The following is a 19,997-nucleotide window of genomic DNA, read 5'->3' on the forward strand; positions in this document are numbered from 1 at the left end:
CAGACCTGCGCAAATCCCATGGTCCTGCAAATGGAAGAAGCTACGAAAAAGGCGTTGGACTGATCCCAGATCAGGGAGAAATGGCGGCTCGGCTCCGGGGCACCGTTACCACTGAGGTCCACCCGTCTGTCCCGTCTTCCCGTCAGGCGTCCCATTCTGCGGGGCTGCATAGTATCGTCACTCTGTGGGACACAGGACGGCGCGCGCAGACCCACACAAGTTGCTAATAACATGCAGATTCCCGAAAGCGTCCACTGAAGTACTTTCTCAGGGTCCCAGGTGACCCGGTAAGGGGGGGGGGGGGGGGGAGAGTGGCTGCCAAAAACGTGACGTGAAGTTGAGTGAAAGTTGCAAAGAAAAAGAGACAGAAAAAAAGAGAGAGAGAGCATAGAGAAGGAGAAATAAGGAAAGGTTAATGAAGTGCTGTGTTGCTAAAAAGGTGTAGAGAAGTGATGAGAGAGGTGGAAAGAAACAGCGAGAGAAAGTCAATGAGAATAAGAGAGAAGCCAGCAAGAGGCGAAGAGAAAGAGAGAGAGAGAGAGAGAGAAAGAGAGACTGAGAGGGAGAGAGAGGGAGAGAGAGAGAGAGAGAGAGGGAGGGAGGAAGAGAGACGGAGAGGGAGAGGGAGGGAGAGAGAGAGAGGGAGAGGGAGAGAGAGAGAGAAAGAGAGACTGAGAGGGAGAGGGAGAGAGAGGGAGAGAGAGAGAGGGAGGGAGAGAGAGGGAGAGAGAGAGAGAGAGAGAGAGAGAGAGGGAGGGAGGAAGAGAGACGGAGAGGGAGAGGGAGGGAGAGAGAGACAGGGAGAGGGAGAGAGAGAGAGGGAGGGAGAGAGAGAGAGAGAGAGAGAGAGAGAGAGGGAGGGAGGAAGAGAGACGGAGAGGGAGAGGGAGGGAGAGAGAGACAGGGAGAGGGAGGGAGAGAGAGAGAGAGAGAGAGAGAGAGAGAGAGAGAGAGAGAGAGAGGGAGGGAGGAAGAGAGACGGAGAGGGAGAGGGAGGGAGAGAGAGACAGGGAGAGGGAGAGAGAGAGAGGGAGGGAGAGAGAGAGAGAGAGAGAGAGAGAGAGAGAGGCTAGCTGAATCTCACTGTGGCTCTCCCTATTGTATAAACCTTCAGTCTCTCACACAGTCTCCCCAATCAGTAAAACACAGTCCATATGGAAAAGGTGAAGCTCACATGCACCCACACACCCCCACCTCATCAAAAACCTCACATCTGCACCTGCCGATAAAAAAGGAGCAAATCAATAATACTTGATATTAGGCCTGCTGCATGGAGATGACAGAACACAGTCCAGGAGTTGCTGCAGCCTATAAAACGGGTCTGGCCGATTCGGAGCCAGACACTGCTAACGGTGGAAAATCACCTTTGGGACAACAGCAGGGTTGCCTTGGCTACGCTGAACCAGTCACGTTCCTCAGAGGTGTGCGGCTAGTCTACAGCCGAGGACATGGACAGCGCAGGGCTCGGGAGTAGCTCGTTTCCGTCCCGGAGTGGGTCGACCTGCAACTTGGACAGGCATGCGGCAACCTTCTGGGTTGAGAAAGACCGAGACGCTGGCATTGGGAGTTGATATTAGACCAGGTATGGGAGCGTTTTTACGTGTAGGGGAGTTTTGCATCACGTCCAGCCAGGGTGGCGAGAAACACTCCGGAGACACCAGCACTGTGCCTGCAATCGGGCAGCACACACACGCACTGGTACTACTACTGCAGAGACAGACGCCGGCACTGCTGGAAAGACGGGTGGGCACGTCGGGGATCTGTCCTACTGTTCCAGATATCTCCTCCCGGTTTAGACAGTCTAGACAACAGCAGTAAACACCACTAGGCCGCTACTGAATCTCCCTTAGTGAACAGAATGCGCTGTGCTGCCTCAAGTCCACTTGTCTAGCTGGGATCTTGTGTTTTTAAGGGACAGAAGGAGACAGTTTCCAGACTGGCCCTGCACCGGGAGAGCAGCGTAATGAAGACATCCGAAGTATCCGATGCTCGAGCTGTCGGGCAAAGCATGCACCAAGAGCATCCGATGCTCAGAGACTCTAAGATTCAGAGACTCTGAGACCTTTGATTGGCTGACGCCTTAATTGGCGGGGTGGGGAAAGTGCAGCTATCGGTTCCATGTGCAAAGCCGTACTGACAGCACGCACGAGATGAAAGGAAAGATTGTGCAATACAGCGAGTCCAGTTCCCCGGGTTTATGAGAGCGATGATTCATTGTCACACTGATCCATAAGGACAGTGTAATATTTTAAACAGAGCTTAAAGTCCCGCGTGTGTAGGCGCACGTGTGTGTGTGTGTGCGCGCATGTGTGTGGTCTCTGTCAATGTGCATTGCTACATCGAATAAAGTAGCTGCCATACCACAAGACCTCATTGATTTGCTTTGGGTTGCCATGGTGAGACACCAGCGCAGGCTAAGTTACACTAAATTCAATCCGAAATGAACGTTTTTGCTCGAGTCAATTGTAATGTTATGCTTTGTGAAGAAAAGGCCGTTTAAAACCTCTCCGGTAATTTGGTCGGTCTGTGGAATAGTAAGCCGCTTCAAAAACATCAAGGATATTTCTGTTCCCCTAAGAAAGGCATTATCTACTATAAATATTACTCTACAAAGATGGAACGTGTTTGGAGTCACAGCACTGGCCCTGGAGAACAGAGGTCTATGGGGAGTTCTGTTACATTTGGCAAGACAGTTAAATCTGGCTGTATATAACCAGTCTGGACAGCAGGGCTCTGATGACAGCCACAGTTACTACACAGTTACAGGGAGAGGCAACGTAGACAGAGAGTAAACAGGGCTTGCAGGACTGAGATGGATGTAGGTGGGCCCATTCAAACACCACCCATTTCTAGTAGAGTCAGACAGAAGGCTCAGTCAACAACGCCGTCGTGTGAAGAAGGCGTTGTTTCCTCCAACTGAAACAATCATTCCAGTTCCTTAGATTGCTCCGAGCTGAAGCCAGGCGCTCTCTCACTCACATGGAGCTGAGGTCAATTCTGTCAGTTCCTAAAGCCGCACCATTGTACAGGAGCGTGTGTGTGTGTGGGGGAGGGATTCGCCGCAGAAAGAAAACCTGAACATCTGAATTCCGACTCCACTGAATTCTGCATCATGTCATGGGATGAATTTCACACATCAGGAAAAGTAAACCGAAAGGCTCCCGGTGCTCCGATCAGCACTGGCAGAGGGGTTTAAGTCAATCTTGCAAGCGATAAAATGGGGCGCAGGCTTCTCCGAGCCAACAGCACCGGAGCGGCGTGTTTAAAGCGCCTACAAGTCTCCCAGAGGCTGCTGCACATCCTCAATGATGCAAGCCAGGCGGCGCTCGGGACACTGTTTGCACAGCCATGGCCCACGCGGGTCCCGCAGTGCCTGCCAGGAAGACCGGCAGACAGTGTTTGGCCACCGTCTGGCTAGAGACTGCCCTAAAGGCCCCGCGCTGCACAGAGCCGACTCACCGAGTCAACGTTGCTCGGCAAGCACGTTTAACCATCGACAGAGCGGCGCGGCACGCCGGACCTCAGCCCGACCCCAGAGAGGGCAGGACGGGGTCGGCCAGCGGATCTGACCCGGACGGCGTTACGTGAGCAATGGAGGGGTTGGGAGGGGAACGTTTGAAGGCAATTAAAACACGTGATTAAGACACGTCAGAAAACTCTGTTTTGGAAGGCAAAGCACATTTTCTCCCTTCTGTATCCCACAGTGAGGCAGAGAAATGTTACTGGACTACAGCTGTACCAGAGTTACGAACAACTTTTAAAATAGAAGCTGTGTAAAAGTTTCACATATTGTGTCAGTATTTTATGCTATTTATATATTAAAGATCTCACTAGTCTTCAGTAGTTTCACCAGTCTAGACTGTTTCTGTGGTAAGTTTGTATCTGGTTTTGTTATGCACACAGGCCACAATCATTCTTCTCTAAACTAAATCCTACAGGACAAATGGAGGGCAAAAAAAACAGCCAGACCAGGACCTATTGCAGCTATCAACATGATCACGTAACTGCGACAGGAAGCCACCTCACCTGTTTGGCAGAGGAAGTCCATCTTTGGTCCAGGTCACAGTCGGCGGAGGAACCCCCTGCGCTGAACAGAGCAGCGTGAGGCTCCGGGTGGCGTTGGTTACGTAGGTGGTCCTCCCCACTCCGACCCTCAGGTCCCTCTGGAAGCTCATCATAGACGAACTCTGCCCGTGTCGAGCGATGACCGGCCGGCTCTTTGGACCCTTTTCCCTGGAGCGCTCAGAGGAGTTGGGGGTCCTGTCCGGGCGCCCACCCTCCGAGCCCTCCTGAGTGGCCCCGCCATCTCCGGCCGACGCTCGAGCCACTGCCATCTCCTCCATCAGTTTGCCGATGAGCAGGGAGGCCAGGTCATCTGTCACGTCCCCGCTCTCTGCCAGCTGGCTGATGTTCCTCACCAGCTCCTCAAACTGGGCTAGCTCCAGAGTGAAGGCCCCCGACGCTCCTGTTAGCAGGACATCGCTGGCAGGGCTGGAGGCCACGTGATGGTTCTCCAAATCCGCGGGATCCGCAGGTCCCTTCGGCCGGCTCTCGTCTATATAAAGCTCGTTTTTCTGCATCCAGCTCTGAGCAGGTTTTTGGGTCTTTTTGAGCGGAGGCGTCTCCTCCGGGCCCCGACACTTGCCATAGCCTCCCTCCTTGTTAAGAAATGTTTTGGAGCTGCTGTGGCTTTTCTCTTTCCCCAGCCGCTTCTCCTCGGGATGTTCCAGAAGCCTGTTGTCGTGGCCTATCAGCTTGAGGATGAAGATGTCTGAATCCTGATTGGCCCAGCAGCGATACTGCCCAATGTCTCCCGCCTCCAGGCTATAGATCCTCAATGCTCCCGACCTTGTGACACTCAGACGTTTGGAGCTCCGAAGATCGATGCCGTCCTTATCCCAGTGGATCTGGGCCTTGGGGAAGTGGCGTACTGGACACTTGATGATCACAGATGTCTTGGGGAGAAGGTAAGCTCGTCCACCGACAGTGAAGCTCAGTCTTTTCTCCTGCCTCGTCTGGATATAGATGCGTTTCAGACCCAGAACCCGAGGGCACTGTTTCTTGGAGAACTTGTGTTCTGTGGCCAAGACACAAAAGAAGGTTTAGAAGGTTCTAGAAGGTTGAAACCACTGATAGCTGAAGACTCCAGTGCTTATTACTAGACAAGCCTCTAACATGCCACAGTAAGTTTACAAAAAGCCAAGAACATTCTTCACATCCCATGAATAATTTGTTTCAGGCCCTTTTACTAAAAGTTGGCTTGTAAAGGTTGATTCCAAGCCCAGCTAAGCGAAAGAATCACAAGACACCAAAGTCTCTGACAATTTAGTGGTGCAAAACCCATGAGAGGAAAGGAAAACACAGTTCAATACATGCTGGAAGACAGACAACTCAGAAAAATGTAAGCACTGCATTATAAAGGACTGTATCTTCTACAAAGTGGTTTCATCAAGTCATGCAAAATGATACATCTACAGCATCGGTAACTAGTTTTGAAAAGATGTTATCAAGATCATTCAATCCGCAGCGCCGTGAGCATTATATTTAGTGGAAATCACACTGCACGAAAGCCCGATGTTGTGAAAACCACAGAGATGTTTAGTTAGAGAGCAGATCATTCAGTGTTAGAGAGAAGAAGAGAAAGAGAGGGAGAAAGTGAACAAACACAGAGAGAGAGAGAGAGAGAGAGAGAGAGAGAGAGAGAGAGAGAGAGAGAGAGAGAGAGAGAGAGAGCGAGCGAGAGCGAGAGTGAGAGGGCTTATAAGCTGGCCACAGAAAAAAGGCATCATAAGTAAGACAGAAGGATGAGAGAAGAACGCAGGAGAACCAGAGATGGAGCAGCATTCCAGCAGCACTCCATCTTATCAGGGAATATGACAAGATATGAAGATGTGTTGCACGTGTTAAAATATTAGCACAGTTCTAACTGTATCTTAAACCTATGTCATCTTTCCATAATATTCATGTAATTGCATGTGTACATCACATAATGCGTACTAAAGTATTTGTGAGCGTGTGAGTCTATAGTTGGTTTTGTATTATATATTTTTTATTTCCCTTTTGTTCTTTCTTGTCAATTTTATGACTTTTAATGTTAATAGTTCTGTTCATGGCTTTGGCAACGGTTGCTAATGGCAATTCATAAAGCAATTTGAATTTGAATTTGAGACAGACATAAACAGAGAGAGAGGAGAGAGACAGAGAGAGGGAGTGAGAGAGAGAGAGGGAGTGAGAGAGAGAGAGAGAGAGAGAGAGAGAAGGTGCTCACTGCTGCAGGGGCTCATGCGGCAGCTCCTGATTAGGGGCGGGGACGGAAGGCCACTGCACGCAGATGTGTCCAGGGTGACCAGCTGACCGGATGTAGTCAGCCTCCTACACACAGGCTCCCTGCGCTGGACTCCCTTCCCACATGTCACAGAGCACTGTGTACACACACACGCACACACACACACACACACACACACACACACACACGCACACACACACGCACATGCACGCACACGCACGGTAAAAAACGCTAATTAGAAAGAAAAGTCACATGTCTATGTCTTATATGTCTATGACGACAATCAGAAACAATCAAAACATTGATTAGGAGACACAACCATTGGCACTCAGTCCATAGAAAACACACACAGATACATACAGATACACACACACATTCACGCACGCACACACACGTACACATAGATGCACACACACGGACACAGATATTAAGTCAGGCATAGGACGAGTCCAATGCGCCCACCTTAGACCACTCTCCACCTTCCAGGTGGGGCTGTAGGCAGTGTGTGTGGGCACAGGGGCGGTGGGTGGCAGGTTTCATCCCGTCACACCGCCCGTCGGGCAGCCTCCGGTAGCTGCCCTCGGCCTGACGCTGCCTACAGTACACCTTTCGCCACTGTGTCCCACCCCCACAGGACCGTGAGCACTGCGGAATACACACACACAGACAGAGCGACCCAGTCATGCGAAACACACTCCCGCACCAGCAGGAATGCACCAGCGCTTTTTACTGGGTGCTAGAATAAGTTTGAAATCATTCACCTCACACTACGGACTGCGCTGTGAAAGCACTCTGCCTGAGGAGAATACTGAGGTTAGGAGTCGATGCCTACCACAACCCACAAGCATGGATCTGGCATTATGGTTAGCAAAAACCAAGCAGTTTAAATAACAGGCATAATGCCCATAACGTGGGTGCACACTGGCGTTTTGAAAGATGAGCTGCAGAATTGTCGGATGGTGGCACGCAGTGGGCCTGCCTGGAATGTTACCTGCTGCCACTCTTCAGTCTCCCAATGGGGGGGGCAGTCCACCTTGTTGCAGGCCTGCAGCTCAGAAGGCGGGGTCCCCTGGCACTTTGGCCCGCCCACCAGCTCAGTGCGGTTCCCGCCCACAGGCCTTACACAGGACACGCTGCGAGTCTGCAGCCCCACTCCACATGACACTGAACACTGGTTCCAATCGCTGACCTCCCATCTGAGCCAGGGGACACACACACACACAGAGGATTATATCAGTGTCAAAGCCAGTAGATTCACAGATGACCCCATGCTGGCCTGTGTCACAAATGCTAGTTACACTCACACACACCAAAAGGCTGCCATTGACAACTGTTAACTGCAGATTCACATACACGCACACACACACACACACACACACAAGCCCCTGTGCGCTGAATGTTTGGATGTGATCCCTAGCAATTCCACATGTATAAGCTAACATGTACATACAGAGCAAAAGCCCAGCAATGAATGGGAAAAGCACACACAGCACACAGCACACAGCACACACACACACACACCATACATAAAGACAAAAAAAAGATCGGTGTCCATTCCACAAGATCATTGTTTATGAAGCTGAGCTGCACTGCAGATGGTACATTCTGTTTATCTGCCCATAGAGACTGCACAGGAATCATCATTCTCATTCATATATGCATGCATGCATGCATGCATGCATGCATGCATACATACACACACACACACACACACACACACACACACACACACACACACACACACACACAGACTAAACAGTTTGCCTGGTGAGAGTGAGGCTGAGTATGAGCCCCAGAGAGACTATGGAGAATTATAATGGCAGGTCAGTTCAGTCAGACACCTACACAGTATATACACACAAACACACACACACACACAGAGGCTTGAAAATGCACATACACACTCATACCCAACAATGCTTACTGAACAAATGGTATATGACAGGGAACCAAGATTAAAGACTACCGACCCCACGACCAGAACTCTGAGCAGTTCCATGACACTAAAAAGATATACAGGCCTCTCTTTCTCTCCAAACAAATACTGCTGATATTTAATATCTATATGAGGAGTTATAAAATACACCCAAAGGTATTGGACAGGGCCCAAGACACTGTGATACTTTCAATGCTGTTCCCTAAAAGAGACCACAATCCAAGTGAGCAACTTGATTTTACTGAGGTCTGTTTAACACGGTGACAACCTGTGTCCTCTCTGAACCCCGTGACCCCGGAATGTCGGCCAATACAAGAAAACAAGAGGAACTGCCATTACACATTACACTGTAGCTTTTACAGTTCAATTCTGTGACAGATAATGAGAGCCATAAAACATGAGGTAACGAAAAAAAAATTCTCTCTGGAATTCATAAAACATTCTAGCATCCAGAGACATGGCACATAAACACGTAAAAAGGTACTGTGAAAGTGACTTTTTCGCTTCTTTTGGAATTTTTTTTTTTTTTTTTGGTAATCAACAATAGCTAAGAAGACACTGTTCCATAACACATTGCTTTGGAAGGCCAGCCGTACTGCTGACATTGGCAATAGGTCATTCATGTGAAACACAGTACATTCCTCTTGGTGAGATGTCCGTATTCTGACTTGCCTGACTTGCTATTTAGATACAGTCCTGGAGTTCGTCCCTTCAGAGCAATCCAGGCTCCTTCGAACAGATTTAGCTGAAAAGCCACAGTGCTGAGCTTATTTATTGATGGACTGATTCATGTTGCTTTCAACAAGGTTTTATTGCCGGATTCCTCAAACATCTGTCCATGACAGCTGGCTGTTTTTTTTTGTGTGTGTGTTCTGCACTGTGTTCCCTGTTGAGTTTGGTAAGGCAAAACTTAGGAACCCAGCAGAATCAGTGGTCTCCTTTCCTGGCATGGTAAAAAAAAACAAAAAAACAACTAAACGCATCAGTGAAATTTTAAGCACAGTGACAAAAGCCTTCATTCATTAGTGGTCATACTGTTTTAGTTCAGTAGGGAAACTGAGATGGCTGTCAACTGCCTACTTTACTGTGCTGGTTTAAGCTATTCCAAAAAAGCCCCATCTACGTCTAATTTAGTTTATATTTCTGAAACTCTAATATTAGGCGGCTCTTCTTATTCTTATCTGTTGATGTAACTTATCAAAGAAGAAGAGAAAACACAAGACTATATACACTCAGGCGATTCCCAAGCCTTTTCCTGTCTGTTGTTGCTGCCTGGTTTTTGTTTCGGCCTGCCCTTGCTTTCTGATTCTTCCCTGCTGTGCTTGTGCTGTTCATATCTCCTTGCTCTTCCTGGTGTTTACCCTTTTTTGCTTGCGCCTCGGTCTTTGATTTTTTTTTGCCCGACGTTTTTTTACCCCACAACTGTTAAAACCTGCAGAATGGATCCCTCCGAGTCTGCTTAACAGGGGTGCAACGGCAGAGTTTTGCAGTGGCTTCTCTCGGCTGGCTGTCCAAGACAATTGCTCAGGATCCCACCAGACACGGCTACAGCATCTCGCTACGGCCGTGGGTGAAGTATTAGCTCAGGTACACGCACCACCTCAGTCTCAAGAGCTTAAGACAATCAGCTATTTCTCATACCACTGGGTCATGGTAAAGTATGATGACACACCAGGGAACCATAAGGGTTTTTTTGCTTGAGTGTTCTCCATGTTTTCATCGCATTCCCGCGACTTTCCTAACGACAACTCTAAAACTGCTTTTGTCATCTCTTTGCTTACTGGAAAAGTCTAGCAATAGGCAACCCCCGTTTGGAATCAGTTCACCATTTGCCGCCAACCTTATATTGAGTTCGAAACAACATTTCGTCTTTGAGCATTCCCCGTCCAGCAAGGACGCAGGGGAACAGCTACTTTATTTAAAAGTGGGAAAAACCTCCCGCCATCGCATTTCAGATTTTGGCAGCTGAGAGTGAGCGGAGCAATAATGCGCTTAAAACAGTTCACAGGGAGAGCTTTAACAATTCTCTGAATTAGTCTGCAAAGACAATTACTTGGATTTGTCTCAATTTATCCAGGTCTCCATTCATACAGATTATCTAATCCAAACCCATCGTAGATCCAGCATGTGAAACCTATGATAGATTGCCCTTGGATGAGCGACACGACAATGCCGCCTGTGAGAAAATCTGTGCCTCTGCTTGGAAGGTCGGGTCTCTTCAAAGTGGACTGCCGCTCCTTGATTGTGAAGCCTAACTCCAGCCTGGTGAGTTCAGCAGTTTTCCCTCAAGTTGAAAATAGAATCCTGTGTGCCCGTCAAGTTAACCTCTTACTGCCTTCCCTTTCAGTGCTAATAGATTCTGGGGCTGGAGAGATTTTCAACACTGCAAGCTGGTTTCCTTCCTGATTTTACCATTTTTCCCAGATGGAAGATGGCCATTATTACAAACTCTAGCCATTATGAATACTTACTCATGCCAAATTGTCTCATTATTGCACCTTTGGTGCTGTAAGCCTACATGAACAAAGTGTTTCGCAATCTACTGAAACACTGTTATAGTTTACGTTGTTGACATCCTTATCTAATTTGAACCCTCGAAAAACATGTTGGCCACATCAAGAATGTTCTTCAGCAATCAGCTGCCAACAAACTGTTTACCAAGCTACAGAAATGCTTTTTTCATCAGTCTGAGACCTCATTTCTGGGCTACATTATAGGCAATAAGGGGGTGAACTTGGACATGGACTATCCAAGTGAACCGAACTCAGGATCCTAAATGAACTACAAAGATTTTTGGGCTTTGCAAACTTTCATGATGATTTATTAGAAATTTTAGCTCTATAGTGGCCTTTAAGGACTTCCCTCCTTAAAGGGACAGTGAAGCTTCTCAAATAGAATGAGGCACCAGAGTTTGTTTTTGAGGCACTGGAAAAATGTATACTTCCAATCCCATCCTGGTTCATCCCGATCTTGCTAGGCCCTTTGTTGTAGAGGTGGATGCGTCTGAGATAGGAGTAGGAGCGTTGTGTCCCAAAAGGTGGAAACCTGCCATGCCTGTGCTTTTTTTCTAGGAAATTCAATCCTGCAGAATTGATTACAGTGTGGGGAGCCATGAATTGCTCACCATAAAGTTGGCCTTAGAGGAATGGAGTCACTGGCTGGAGGGGGCAACCCACCCTTTTTTGATCATGATGGATCACCACAACCTAGAGTATATGAAATGAGCCAAATGTTTAAATTTCAGGCAGGCAAGATGGGTTTTGTTTTTCACACAGTTCAATTTCATACTCGAGTATCCCCTAGGGTCAAAGAATGCCAAGGCTGGCGCCCAATGAAGAGTTCATGGTGGTGACGCTAAACCAACAAGCCTCGATTGGTTCATTCTTCCTTCTTTGTGTTTTGCTGACACCAGTAGTTGGGATATGTCGGAAGAGATTTCACAGGACCAGGTTCAGGATCCTACTCTGGCTGAAAAGGAAAAGTGTACATCCCTGTATCGCTTTGACCAAAGGTTCAAAAGTTGGTACACACCGCCTTCAATTTTGTACATCTGGGAATTAGGAGAACAGTGCAGCTAGTTTTGAATAAGCTCTGGTGGCCTGGCTGGGCGAATAACATGATGATCTATGCCACTAGCAAGTCCTCCCACCAGCAGCTGGCTGGATTGCTCAAGGCCCTAACCTATCTGTGGATTTTGTTACTTTTCTCCCTTCATTTGACCGACATACTGTCATATGTGTTGTTATTGACCACTTTTCTAATGCATGCAGGTTAGTGCCACTGCCCAAGTTTCCCAACACCATAGAGATAGGGAAGCTGTTGTTCCAGAATGTCTTCCAGTTCTATGGACTCCCAAGGACAGTTCACGTCCAGGGTCTGGCATGCGTTCTGTAAACACCTAAACATCTCTGTAACCCTCTCCTCCAGCTACCACCCACAGACGAATGGGGAGGTGGAGAAAAGTAAAGAGAATGGAGGTTTTCTCAGGTCTCATTACAGCTATATGGCCTTGGTGGAATGAACAAAATGAACAAAATTTGCTTTTTAAAGCTTTCACTAGGCTCACACGCTTTCTGTGTTTTCAGCCCCCATCTGTTCCCCAGGTTGGGAGAACCATCAGAACCTTCAGCCATAGATGCCTGGATGCAACAAAGTAGTCAAAAATGGGAGGCTGCTCATGTCCATCTCCAGCTTGCTATTCACAGCCAAAAGGCTTTCGTCAATTGCAGCTGTAGACTGGCACTGACCCTGTCTCCCGGTCCATTTGTTTGGATCTCCCCAAAGGACCTACATCTCAAGCTCCCCTCCAAGAAGCTAAGTCCCAGACTCATAGGTTCTTTTCTTGTTCTGCAGCAAACCAGACTTGCATGATTTAAGTTGCGACTACTCTCCAGCTACTGCAACTCTCCCACTTGTCATATTTGTTTGTTCATGTCCATTTCCTCCACAGGAAAGACCACTAGCTCCCATGATGGTCCTCCTTCCCCTATCGAACTGGAAGATGGCCAGGTGTGATGGAAGTCTCTCTTGGATTACAGGTGCTGGAGCCACTGAATGTTCTACCTGGTAGAGTCAAAAAGCCATGGCCCTGAGGTATACTGGGAGGCCCTGAGGTAGACAGGGAAGACTATGGCCCTGAGCAGTGGTCCTGGGTTTCTGCTGAGGACATCCTTTTCCCATTCCTCATTTCAGATTTTCATCGGGATCATCCCAGGGGCCTGGCCCCTCACCCTAGGGCCAGGCCCTTGCATCGGCCTGCTTCAGCTTCAGGAGCCGCCCATGGGGGAGGGAATACTGTCTGGTCTGCCGCCGCTCATCAATCTGGATTCACTACCAGCTCTCAGCACCAGAGGCCCCGTCCCCTGAATACTAACCATTTCCAGGCCTACCCATTAGAGTCTATGCAGACTTTCAACATACATTTTTGCCCAGGCTTTTTGTAACTGACCAGAGTTACACTTAGTTTATATTAAAACTTAATAATATATAACCGTAATATATAACCATCTGACTCACAGTGATCCTGCTAGGTTGGATGTGTTGGTTTAACTGGTTAGTGCACATAGATGAGTGAAGCACTTGGTTAATGCCCAGTCAATCTGAGTCAATTGGGTGACCATCAAGAGGCCAGAGACCCTTCATCAGGACGCCAAAAACCGATGAAGATAAATGAATGTCAGCTCATTGCCTTGGCTCATGCGCCATAGTGTTGTTTATTCAAAATATTTTATTCGCGGTTATTTGCAATAGAGAATTCCATGGGGCAGACAGCATGCTCATGCGTCAGCTGTGACATTCTCCATTAGCAAACTTTGTTAAGACAGCTCATGGCACAAAGCTCAATGTCTCCTCCTTGCTGGTTTTCCGAGGCAAACAATGTGCGCATTTTCCAAGCCAGGCATGAAGTCATTTTTACTTTTTGACCAGTCTGGCCTAGTTCTGAATAAAAGCATGGCCGAAAAATAATAAGGAAAGAGAAAAGCTCTCTGAAAAGTATTAAAACCACCTGTGTTCTGTGTGTTAAATTAAAATCCTCTAATCTCAAATTAAATCCTCTAATTCTACATATTTAGAGGAGGGTTAGTTGATCTTATCAACATGCTTTATGGAGATGCCTTACACTTCCCACTTATTTCAAATGACATTACGTTGCCAGTCACGCACCCCAAATCAACCCCACTACCCTGCCTCCTCCATCGTTTCCTTCAAACATTAGATAACTAAGTGCTTCTACATGTGCTTCAAAGTAGAATATCAAATGCTTGGATGTGTAATACAGAAACAGGCGACTTTCTGAAGGACGGTCGAGACTGCCATGCCGTGTTGTAAACCACAGTATAACTTCTTTGCAGAAACACTATGCTTGACAGGTTCCCATTAGCTTGGCCGATCGGCGAACTGAGCCGAGCATGCAGAATCGCTTGGCAGGATGGGAGCGTCTTCTCCTCTGTCCGACTCCCAAAAACAGCGGGCAAGTGTTACTGGTTGAAGGGAGGGGAGGGGAGGGGAGGCTCTCTCTCCCACCACCCCTTGGCTTGTTGGGAGTGTGGTGCAATCCAGGACATCCTCTCAGAGATTCTCAGAGATTCGTGCCCGGACTTTGCCTTGCTAGCCGCTGCCCTCCGCTCTCTGCTTACCTGTGCCACCTAAAACGTGCCTCTGGCATTTTGATGGGTTTTCTGTGACTCAAACAAATTGTTAATGGGAACGCATTCACACTAGATTTCCAGTAATCCAGTACAAATGCAGGACACTTGTGCTTCTGTAGATACCCTCCAGAGCCACATGCTAATTGTTGGCTCAGTCACTGTATATGGACCGTTCATGTGATCTGTACCTTGACAAATTTAACCTTCATCATTTTGTTTTATTTGCATGTTACTGCATAGATGTTACAAAGAGTGTTCAGGGAAGAACAGTGTTCGTAAAATGTTCTGGTTTCAACAACCGACGTGCCCACACCACCATCTCTGAAACAGCCCACCCACCCTAGAACCACTGGAGTAATGGAGGCTCCACATCTACAATGAAGTGGATACTCGGACTAAAAGTATTACAATAACGTATAGACTGGAATTAGATGGGCCGAACTGGAGGATGGGTTCCCTCTTGAGTCTTGGTGTTCCCAGGGTTTCAACCTAATCCCAGTCTAGGGAGTTTTTCCCTGCCTCTGTCGCCCTCAGCTTCTCATTATGGACCACCACATTTGTAAAGCTGCTTTGCGATAACTTGTGCTGTCAAAAGTGCTAAATAAATAAACTTGACCTCGACAGCTTGCTGAATGATGCAAAAGCTGCATTGGTGAGATCTATACTATCAGTTATCAGACATTCCACTTCATGCTAATAAGCAAAAGGTTCTAGGCATCAATGGGTGTTCTGGGTTAATGTCGGCACAACTGTCATACTGTCATGAAGGGCATGCTGGCGAGGTTGCAGGGATGGCCTACCTGGCAGGGCATGGCTGCGGGTTGCAGATACGAACCATGGCAGGGGGCCTGACAGAATCATCACAGACTGCATCATCCACCACTCCCAGTCCCTCTGCCCTCACACACTGAACCAGAGCTGTTTGACTCCCTGAGAGACAGGCCAGAAGGTGTCTTAGGGAAACAATGTTCTTCCGCACTGCATCTCATCCACATCCAATCGTGTGAGCGACTCACCCACAGCACAGGAAGCGGAGCAGGCTGAGAAGCTGCTGTACTGCCACAGGTAGCCCTGCTGCGGTGCACTTGGCTGTGTCTCCAGGGGCCACCGTGGGGATGTGGGGGCCCCAGGACAGGGGCCCAGGCTGCAGGCCCTCTGGAGGGGGGGCTTCTGCTCACCGCACTCCTCATCGGGGAGGTCCACCTCAGCTTGGGTGAAGGAGAGCAGCACCTTGCATCTGACTGGGCGCTTTTGCAGGCCCACACCACACGACATGCTACACGCGGACCATGGGCCCGGGACGAACCTGTGCACACACACGCGCGCACACACACGCGCACACACACGCGCGCACACACAGAGACTCTGTATTCACAATATCAATTATCCCGTTAAAATGTATAGTCACATATGTATGTATATGGAAGACATAAAAGTAGATAAATATAAAATATATATATATATATATATATATATATATATATATATATATATATATATATATATATATACACCTATAAATATAGGTAAACATATTTTTTTCATATACAGTGGAAAACTACATAGAGATGGGAGACATTTGCAATCATTTTAAAACAATATTTTTTTTCCACATTTACTCATGTTCCAAATTGCTGTCAAATTACTCTAGACAGTATTTTAGGATTTAGGTATTTTAGGTTATGTCAACTAAACATGAACCACCGACTCTTCTAACCTCCAGTACAATATAATGTTGATGTTTAATTCCAAGCTGGGCCCATATGTAATGTAAATCTGAAAATAATATTGGGTTATGACACTAAAAATAACCCTAACTTAGGCCAGCACACTTTGTTCCAGAAACGAGTTCAAGTAAGATTAAACCTCACAATATTAAAAGACATCACAAAGACTCCTAATGAACCACAGAATGACTTTGCCATGCTGCATTTCGGACAAGTGGAAAACGGGCTTTTTCTGGGAACATTCGTGGCTAATCCGATCCATGCGTAATTTGATTCACTGCAGTGTAAGACAGAGGGAGGGAGAACGAGAGAGAGAGAGAGAGAGAGAGAGAGAGAGAGGCCAGAGAGGTCTTCCCTCGCCACACAGTGAGCATAAGAAGGACATAAGAACGCAGCCTGCTAGCTCCTCTTTTTTGTTTCAGGTTTTTTGTTGGCTTGAATGTCTCCTTGCAGCGCCGGTGAGAAGCCTTATGGCTGTGGAGGGAGTTGAGGGATGAAGTGGGACCCCACACACCCCCTGAACTCCTGCTGTCCAAACACACTCTCGGCTTAAGGGATTAAGGTTTATGAGACCTGTAATTCCCCATAAGCCCCAAACATGTCGTGTTTGGTCTATTGGAGTGTTTTTAGGGGGACATCATGATGTCAGAATTAAAACAGCTTTGTGGGGTAATTGAGAAAACAGGCTTTAGCTTTGAGGTGGGGTGTGGGACAGTGGGGTGGGGTGTGGGATGTGGGATGCTCTGGTGGGGTGGGGTGTGAGACAGTGGGGTGGGGTGTGGGATGCTCTGGTGGGGTGGGGTGTGAGACAGTGGGGTGGGGTGTGGGATGCTCTGGTGGGGTGGGGTGTGAGACAGTGGGGTGGGGTGTGGGATGCTCTGGTGGGGTGGGGTGTGAGACAGTGGGGTGGGGTGTGGGATGCTCTGGTGGGGTGGGGTGTGAGACAGTGGGGTGGGATGTGGGATGCTCTGGTGGGGTGGGGTGTGAGTGGGGTGGGTGCAGGCGCATTAAGATGTCCTCTCTCCCTCAGCAGCTATTAGTGGAGGTATCGTTTCAGAGATGGGGAAAGATAACAGCAATACCTTTGGCGTGTCTGTGTGTGTGTGTGTGTGTGTGTGTGTCTGTGCCTGTGTGTGTGTGTGTGTGTGTGTGTGTGTGTGGGCGGGGGTGTGTGTGTGTGTGTGTGTGTGTGTGTGGGCGGGTGTGTGTGTGTGTGTGTGTGGGCGGGTGTGTGTCTGTGTGTGTGTGTGTGTGTGTGGGCGGGTGTGTGTGGGTGTGTGTGTGTGGGCGGGGGTGTGTGTGTGGGTGTGTGTGTGTGTGTGTGTGTGGGCGGGGGTGTGTGTGTGGGCGGGGGTGTGTGTGTGGGCGGGGGTGTGTGTGTGTGTGTGTGGGCGGGGGTGTGTGTGTGGGCGGGGGTGTGTGTGTGTATGTGTGTGTGTGTGTGGGCGGGGGTGTGTGTGTGTGTGTGTGTGTGTGTGGGCGGGGGTGTGTGTGTGTGTGTGTGTGTGTGTGTGTGTGTGGGCGGGGGTGTGTGTGTGTGTGTGTGTGTGTGTGTGTGTGTGTGTGTGTGTGTGTGTGTGTGTGGGCGGGGGTGTGTTTCGAATGGAAACACTACTGAAGAAACACAGAGGTGATGAGAGGTAGGCGGTTCGCACGCAGCTGAGGATGTTTCGTTACGTCACCACTTCCGCCAAAGCAAATAACGCGCCTTCTCGTTCCAAAGCTGGTGACAGGAGTGTGCAGCCTGCTGTGGGAGGCGCTGCCGCATGCCTCCCAGCGCTCCCAGCGCTCCCAGCGCTCCCAGTGTAAGTTAGAGAACAGTTTCCTAATGCAAAGCACAGCACAGGTACGCATGTGCACAACAAAGTGACGCCTGCCAGTCCACGGAGGGACTGTCCATCTGCAGCAGAAATACTGACATTTCATTCAGGCTTTCACTAGTTCCAGAGCTCCAGTAAAACAATATGCGTATGTGTCAAACAAAGAACACAGAAACTGATTTCTGCTTTAATGTTTCAACATGTGCCGTTAACTGCCAATCAGAGCTAAAAGAGATGGGTGCAGTGAATTATGACATGTATTATGTCATGGGGTGTGGCCTGTTTTACTTGTATTGTTTCAGAGGTTTGATAGGTTTTGAAGGGAACTCACGTTGGCTCCTCTCTGGCAATTCTGGTCTCCTCCAGTTCTTGAGCTTGTTTTAGCCAGGGAAGCTTGGCTTCTACGGGTACACTCTCTGTAACAACACACACACACAGAAATTAATCAAACCATGAATTGTACCATAATGCATGGTCACCTTTTCAGGCCTCTAATACAAAAGGTTGCTGTGTATCTCAACACTGTCTGCCTAAAAAGTAGGCCAAGCCTTCTCAGATTCAAAAGCAGGTGCTACAGAAAGCTCACAAAGCCCTGCTTTTAGTGGTCCATATCTTACAGGGACACAGCACCACACGAGAAACGTGAGGAGAAAAGGCTCTGTGGTGCCAGAGTGAACACTGGAGCTCATTCACGTGCTTGACAAACGCCGCACCTACAAGTGTTCTGGGGTTTATGACCGCTCACCCACCAACACGTAGCGTCAAAGTGCACTTTCATCAAAAGAGTGCACCATAACAGAGCCAGGCACCAAACAGAAAGTCCCCCTCATGTGCAGACCTAAATCCGATGACCACGGCTCTCCATGCAGTCCTGTTCTGAGAACAGTCGGGATTGATTTCCCAAGGAACGGACATGGTTAGGAGAGGACGCGACCAAACACGCTCCCCCACTGGCCCGCAAAATCTCTGACTGACAATCCAACTCCGAGCGTTGCTTTAAACAAACCCTGCCGGTCACAAACTCAAACCACTTCAAACCACACCAACTCCAACACCCAACCGCATCCAAAAGAGAAGAAACCATCCCACAAAGCCACAGCCCTTAAACCCGCCCCACCACACAGCTGCCCACACTCTGCCAAAACGAGCCACCAAACTCCCCCTCGTCCCGAAAACGGCTAATAAAGGCCTGCATAAATCTGCACGTGCCAATCGAATATTTTTGCAAGCGGGCGTTTGTTGAGCCGGGAAGTGATTATCACAGCTTGTGGGAACGGCAGGGGCTGCAGTAAAACAGGGCTGTTTAACGTGGCTCAGGAGAGGACGTTCTGAAGACCGACGCTTTGGCCTTCGATGTGGGGGCTTGTGTGATTTTGCTAATGGCAGTCTGACAGACGTCTGACCCGGCAGCAGACAGCCGAGTCGAGCCGATGAGAAGAACGGGCTCCATCGCCGAACTCCGCCGGAGTGAACTAAGTGTGAATGCAAAATGACGTGCAAGGAATGTGTAAATCGGGATTTGCAAATTGGTTGTTCTATTTGGAGTCATTTTTGACTCAACTTGATTATATCCTGTCAGTACAGACCTGGTGCGGCGGTCTCATGTTACATTCACGCTGTGAAGGGCCGGTTAGCTGCAGGTGAGGTATAGTCCTGTTTCCTGGTTCAAAGGGACTATAAGTAGACATGAGCTCAGTAGCCTTCAGTGTGAAGGGTACTGACACACAGGCCTTCAGGATTATGTCTGGCGCGACTTCAGGGAAAACACGGCTGTTCTATTTCTGGGATCTTGTAGGTTAAGTGAACCGTTTATGCTCTCCTGAAGCACGGCACATTGTCATATGGGGGAGACAGCCGGAATGGCACACATTAAGTCTGAGTTTGCAAGAGTGAGAGTAAGGGTGAGAGAGAGAGTGAGACGAACAAATAGAAAGGCTAACAAAGTAAGACAAACCCTAGCAGACTGTATAAGGGAAGATTCAGCACACATCCAAGCACACTTTCAAAAGTGACATTCTTCACAGCTCATGGCAATAAATGAGTGACATTTCAAACGCTGTCTGGCCTCACACACAACTG

General features: G+C 48.5%; 1 protein-coding gene across 5 annotated transcripts in view; it reads right to left on the reverse strand.

The window, feature by feature from the left end:
* Window positions 1–19,997, reverse strand: part of adamtsl3 (ADAMTS-like 3) — a 96,739-nt gene that overhangs the window by 9,774 nt on the left and 66,968 nt on the right. For all 5 annotated transcript variants that reach the window (XM_081710047.1, XM_027019845.3, XM_081710048.1 and 2 more), the window contains 7 exons: window positions 18,250–18,334; window positions 15,388–15,677; window positions 15,172–15,301; window positions 7,278–7,482; window positions 6,749–6,931; window positions 6,269–6,422; window positions 4,027–5,077 (listed from right to left, as the gene is read on the reverse strand). In XM_081710047.1, coding sequence (XP_081566173.1) covers window positions 4,027–5,077; window positions 6,269–6,422; window positions 6,749–6,931; window positions 7,278–7,482; window positions 15,172–15,301; window positions 15,388–15,677; window positions 18,250–18,334 — 2,098 coding nt within the window. The remainder of the gene's footprint in view (window positions 1–4,026; window positions 5,078–6,268; window positions 6,423–6,748; window positions 6,932–7,277; window positions 7,483–15,171; window positions 15,302–15,387; window positions 15,678–18,249; window positions 18,335–19,997) is intronic.

Source organism: Electrophorus electricus, chromosome 3, assembly GCF_041902795.1.
Source record: "Electrophorus electricus isolate QZ-2024a chromosome 3, ASM4190279v1, whole genome shotgun sequence".
Classification (NCBI taxonomy): domain Eukaryota; kingdom Metazoa; phylum Chordata; class Actinopteri; order Gymnotiformes; family Gymnotidae; genus Electrophorus; species Electrophorus electricus.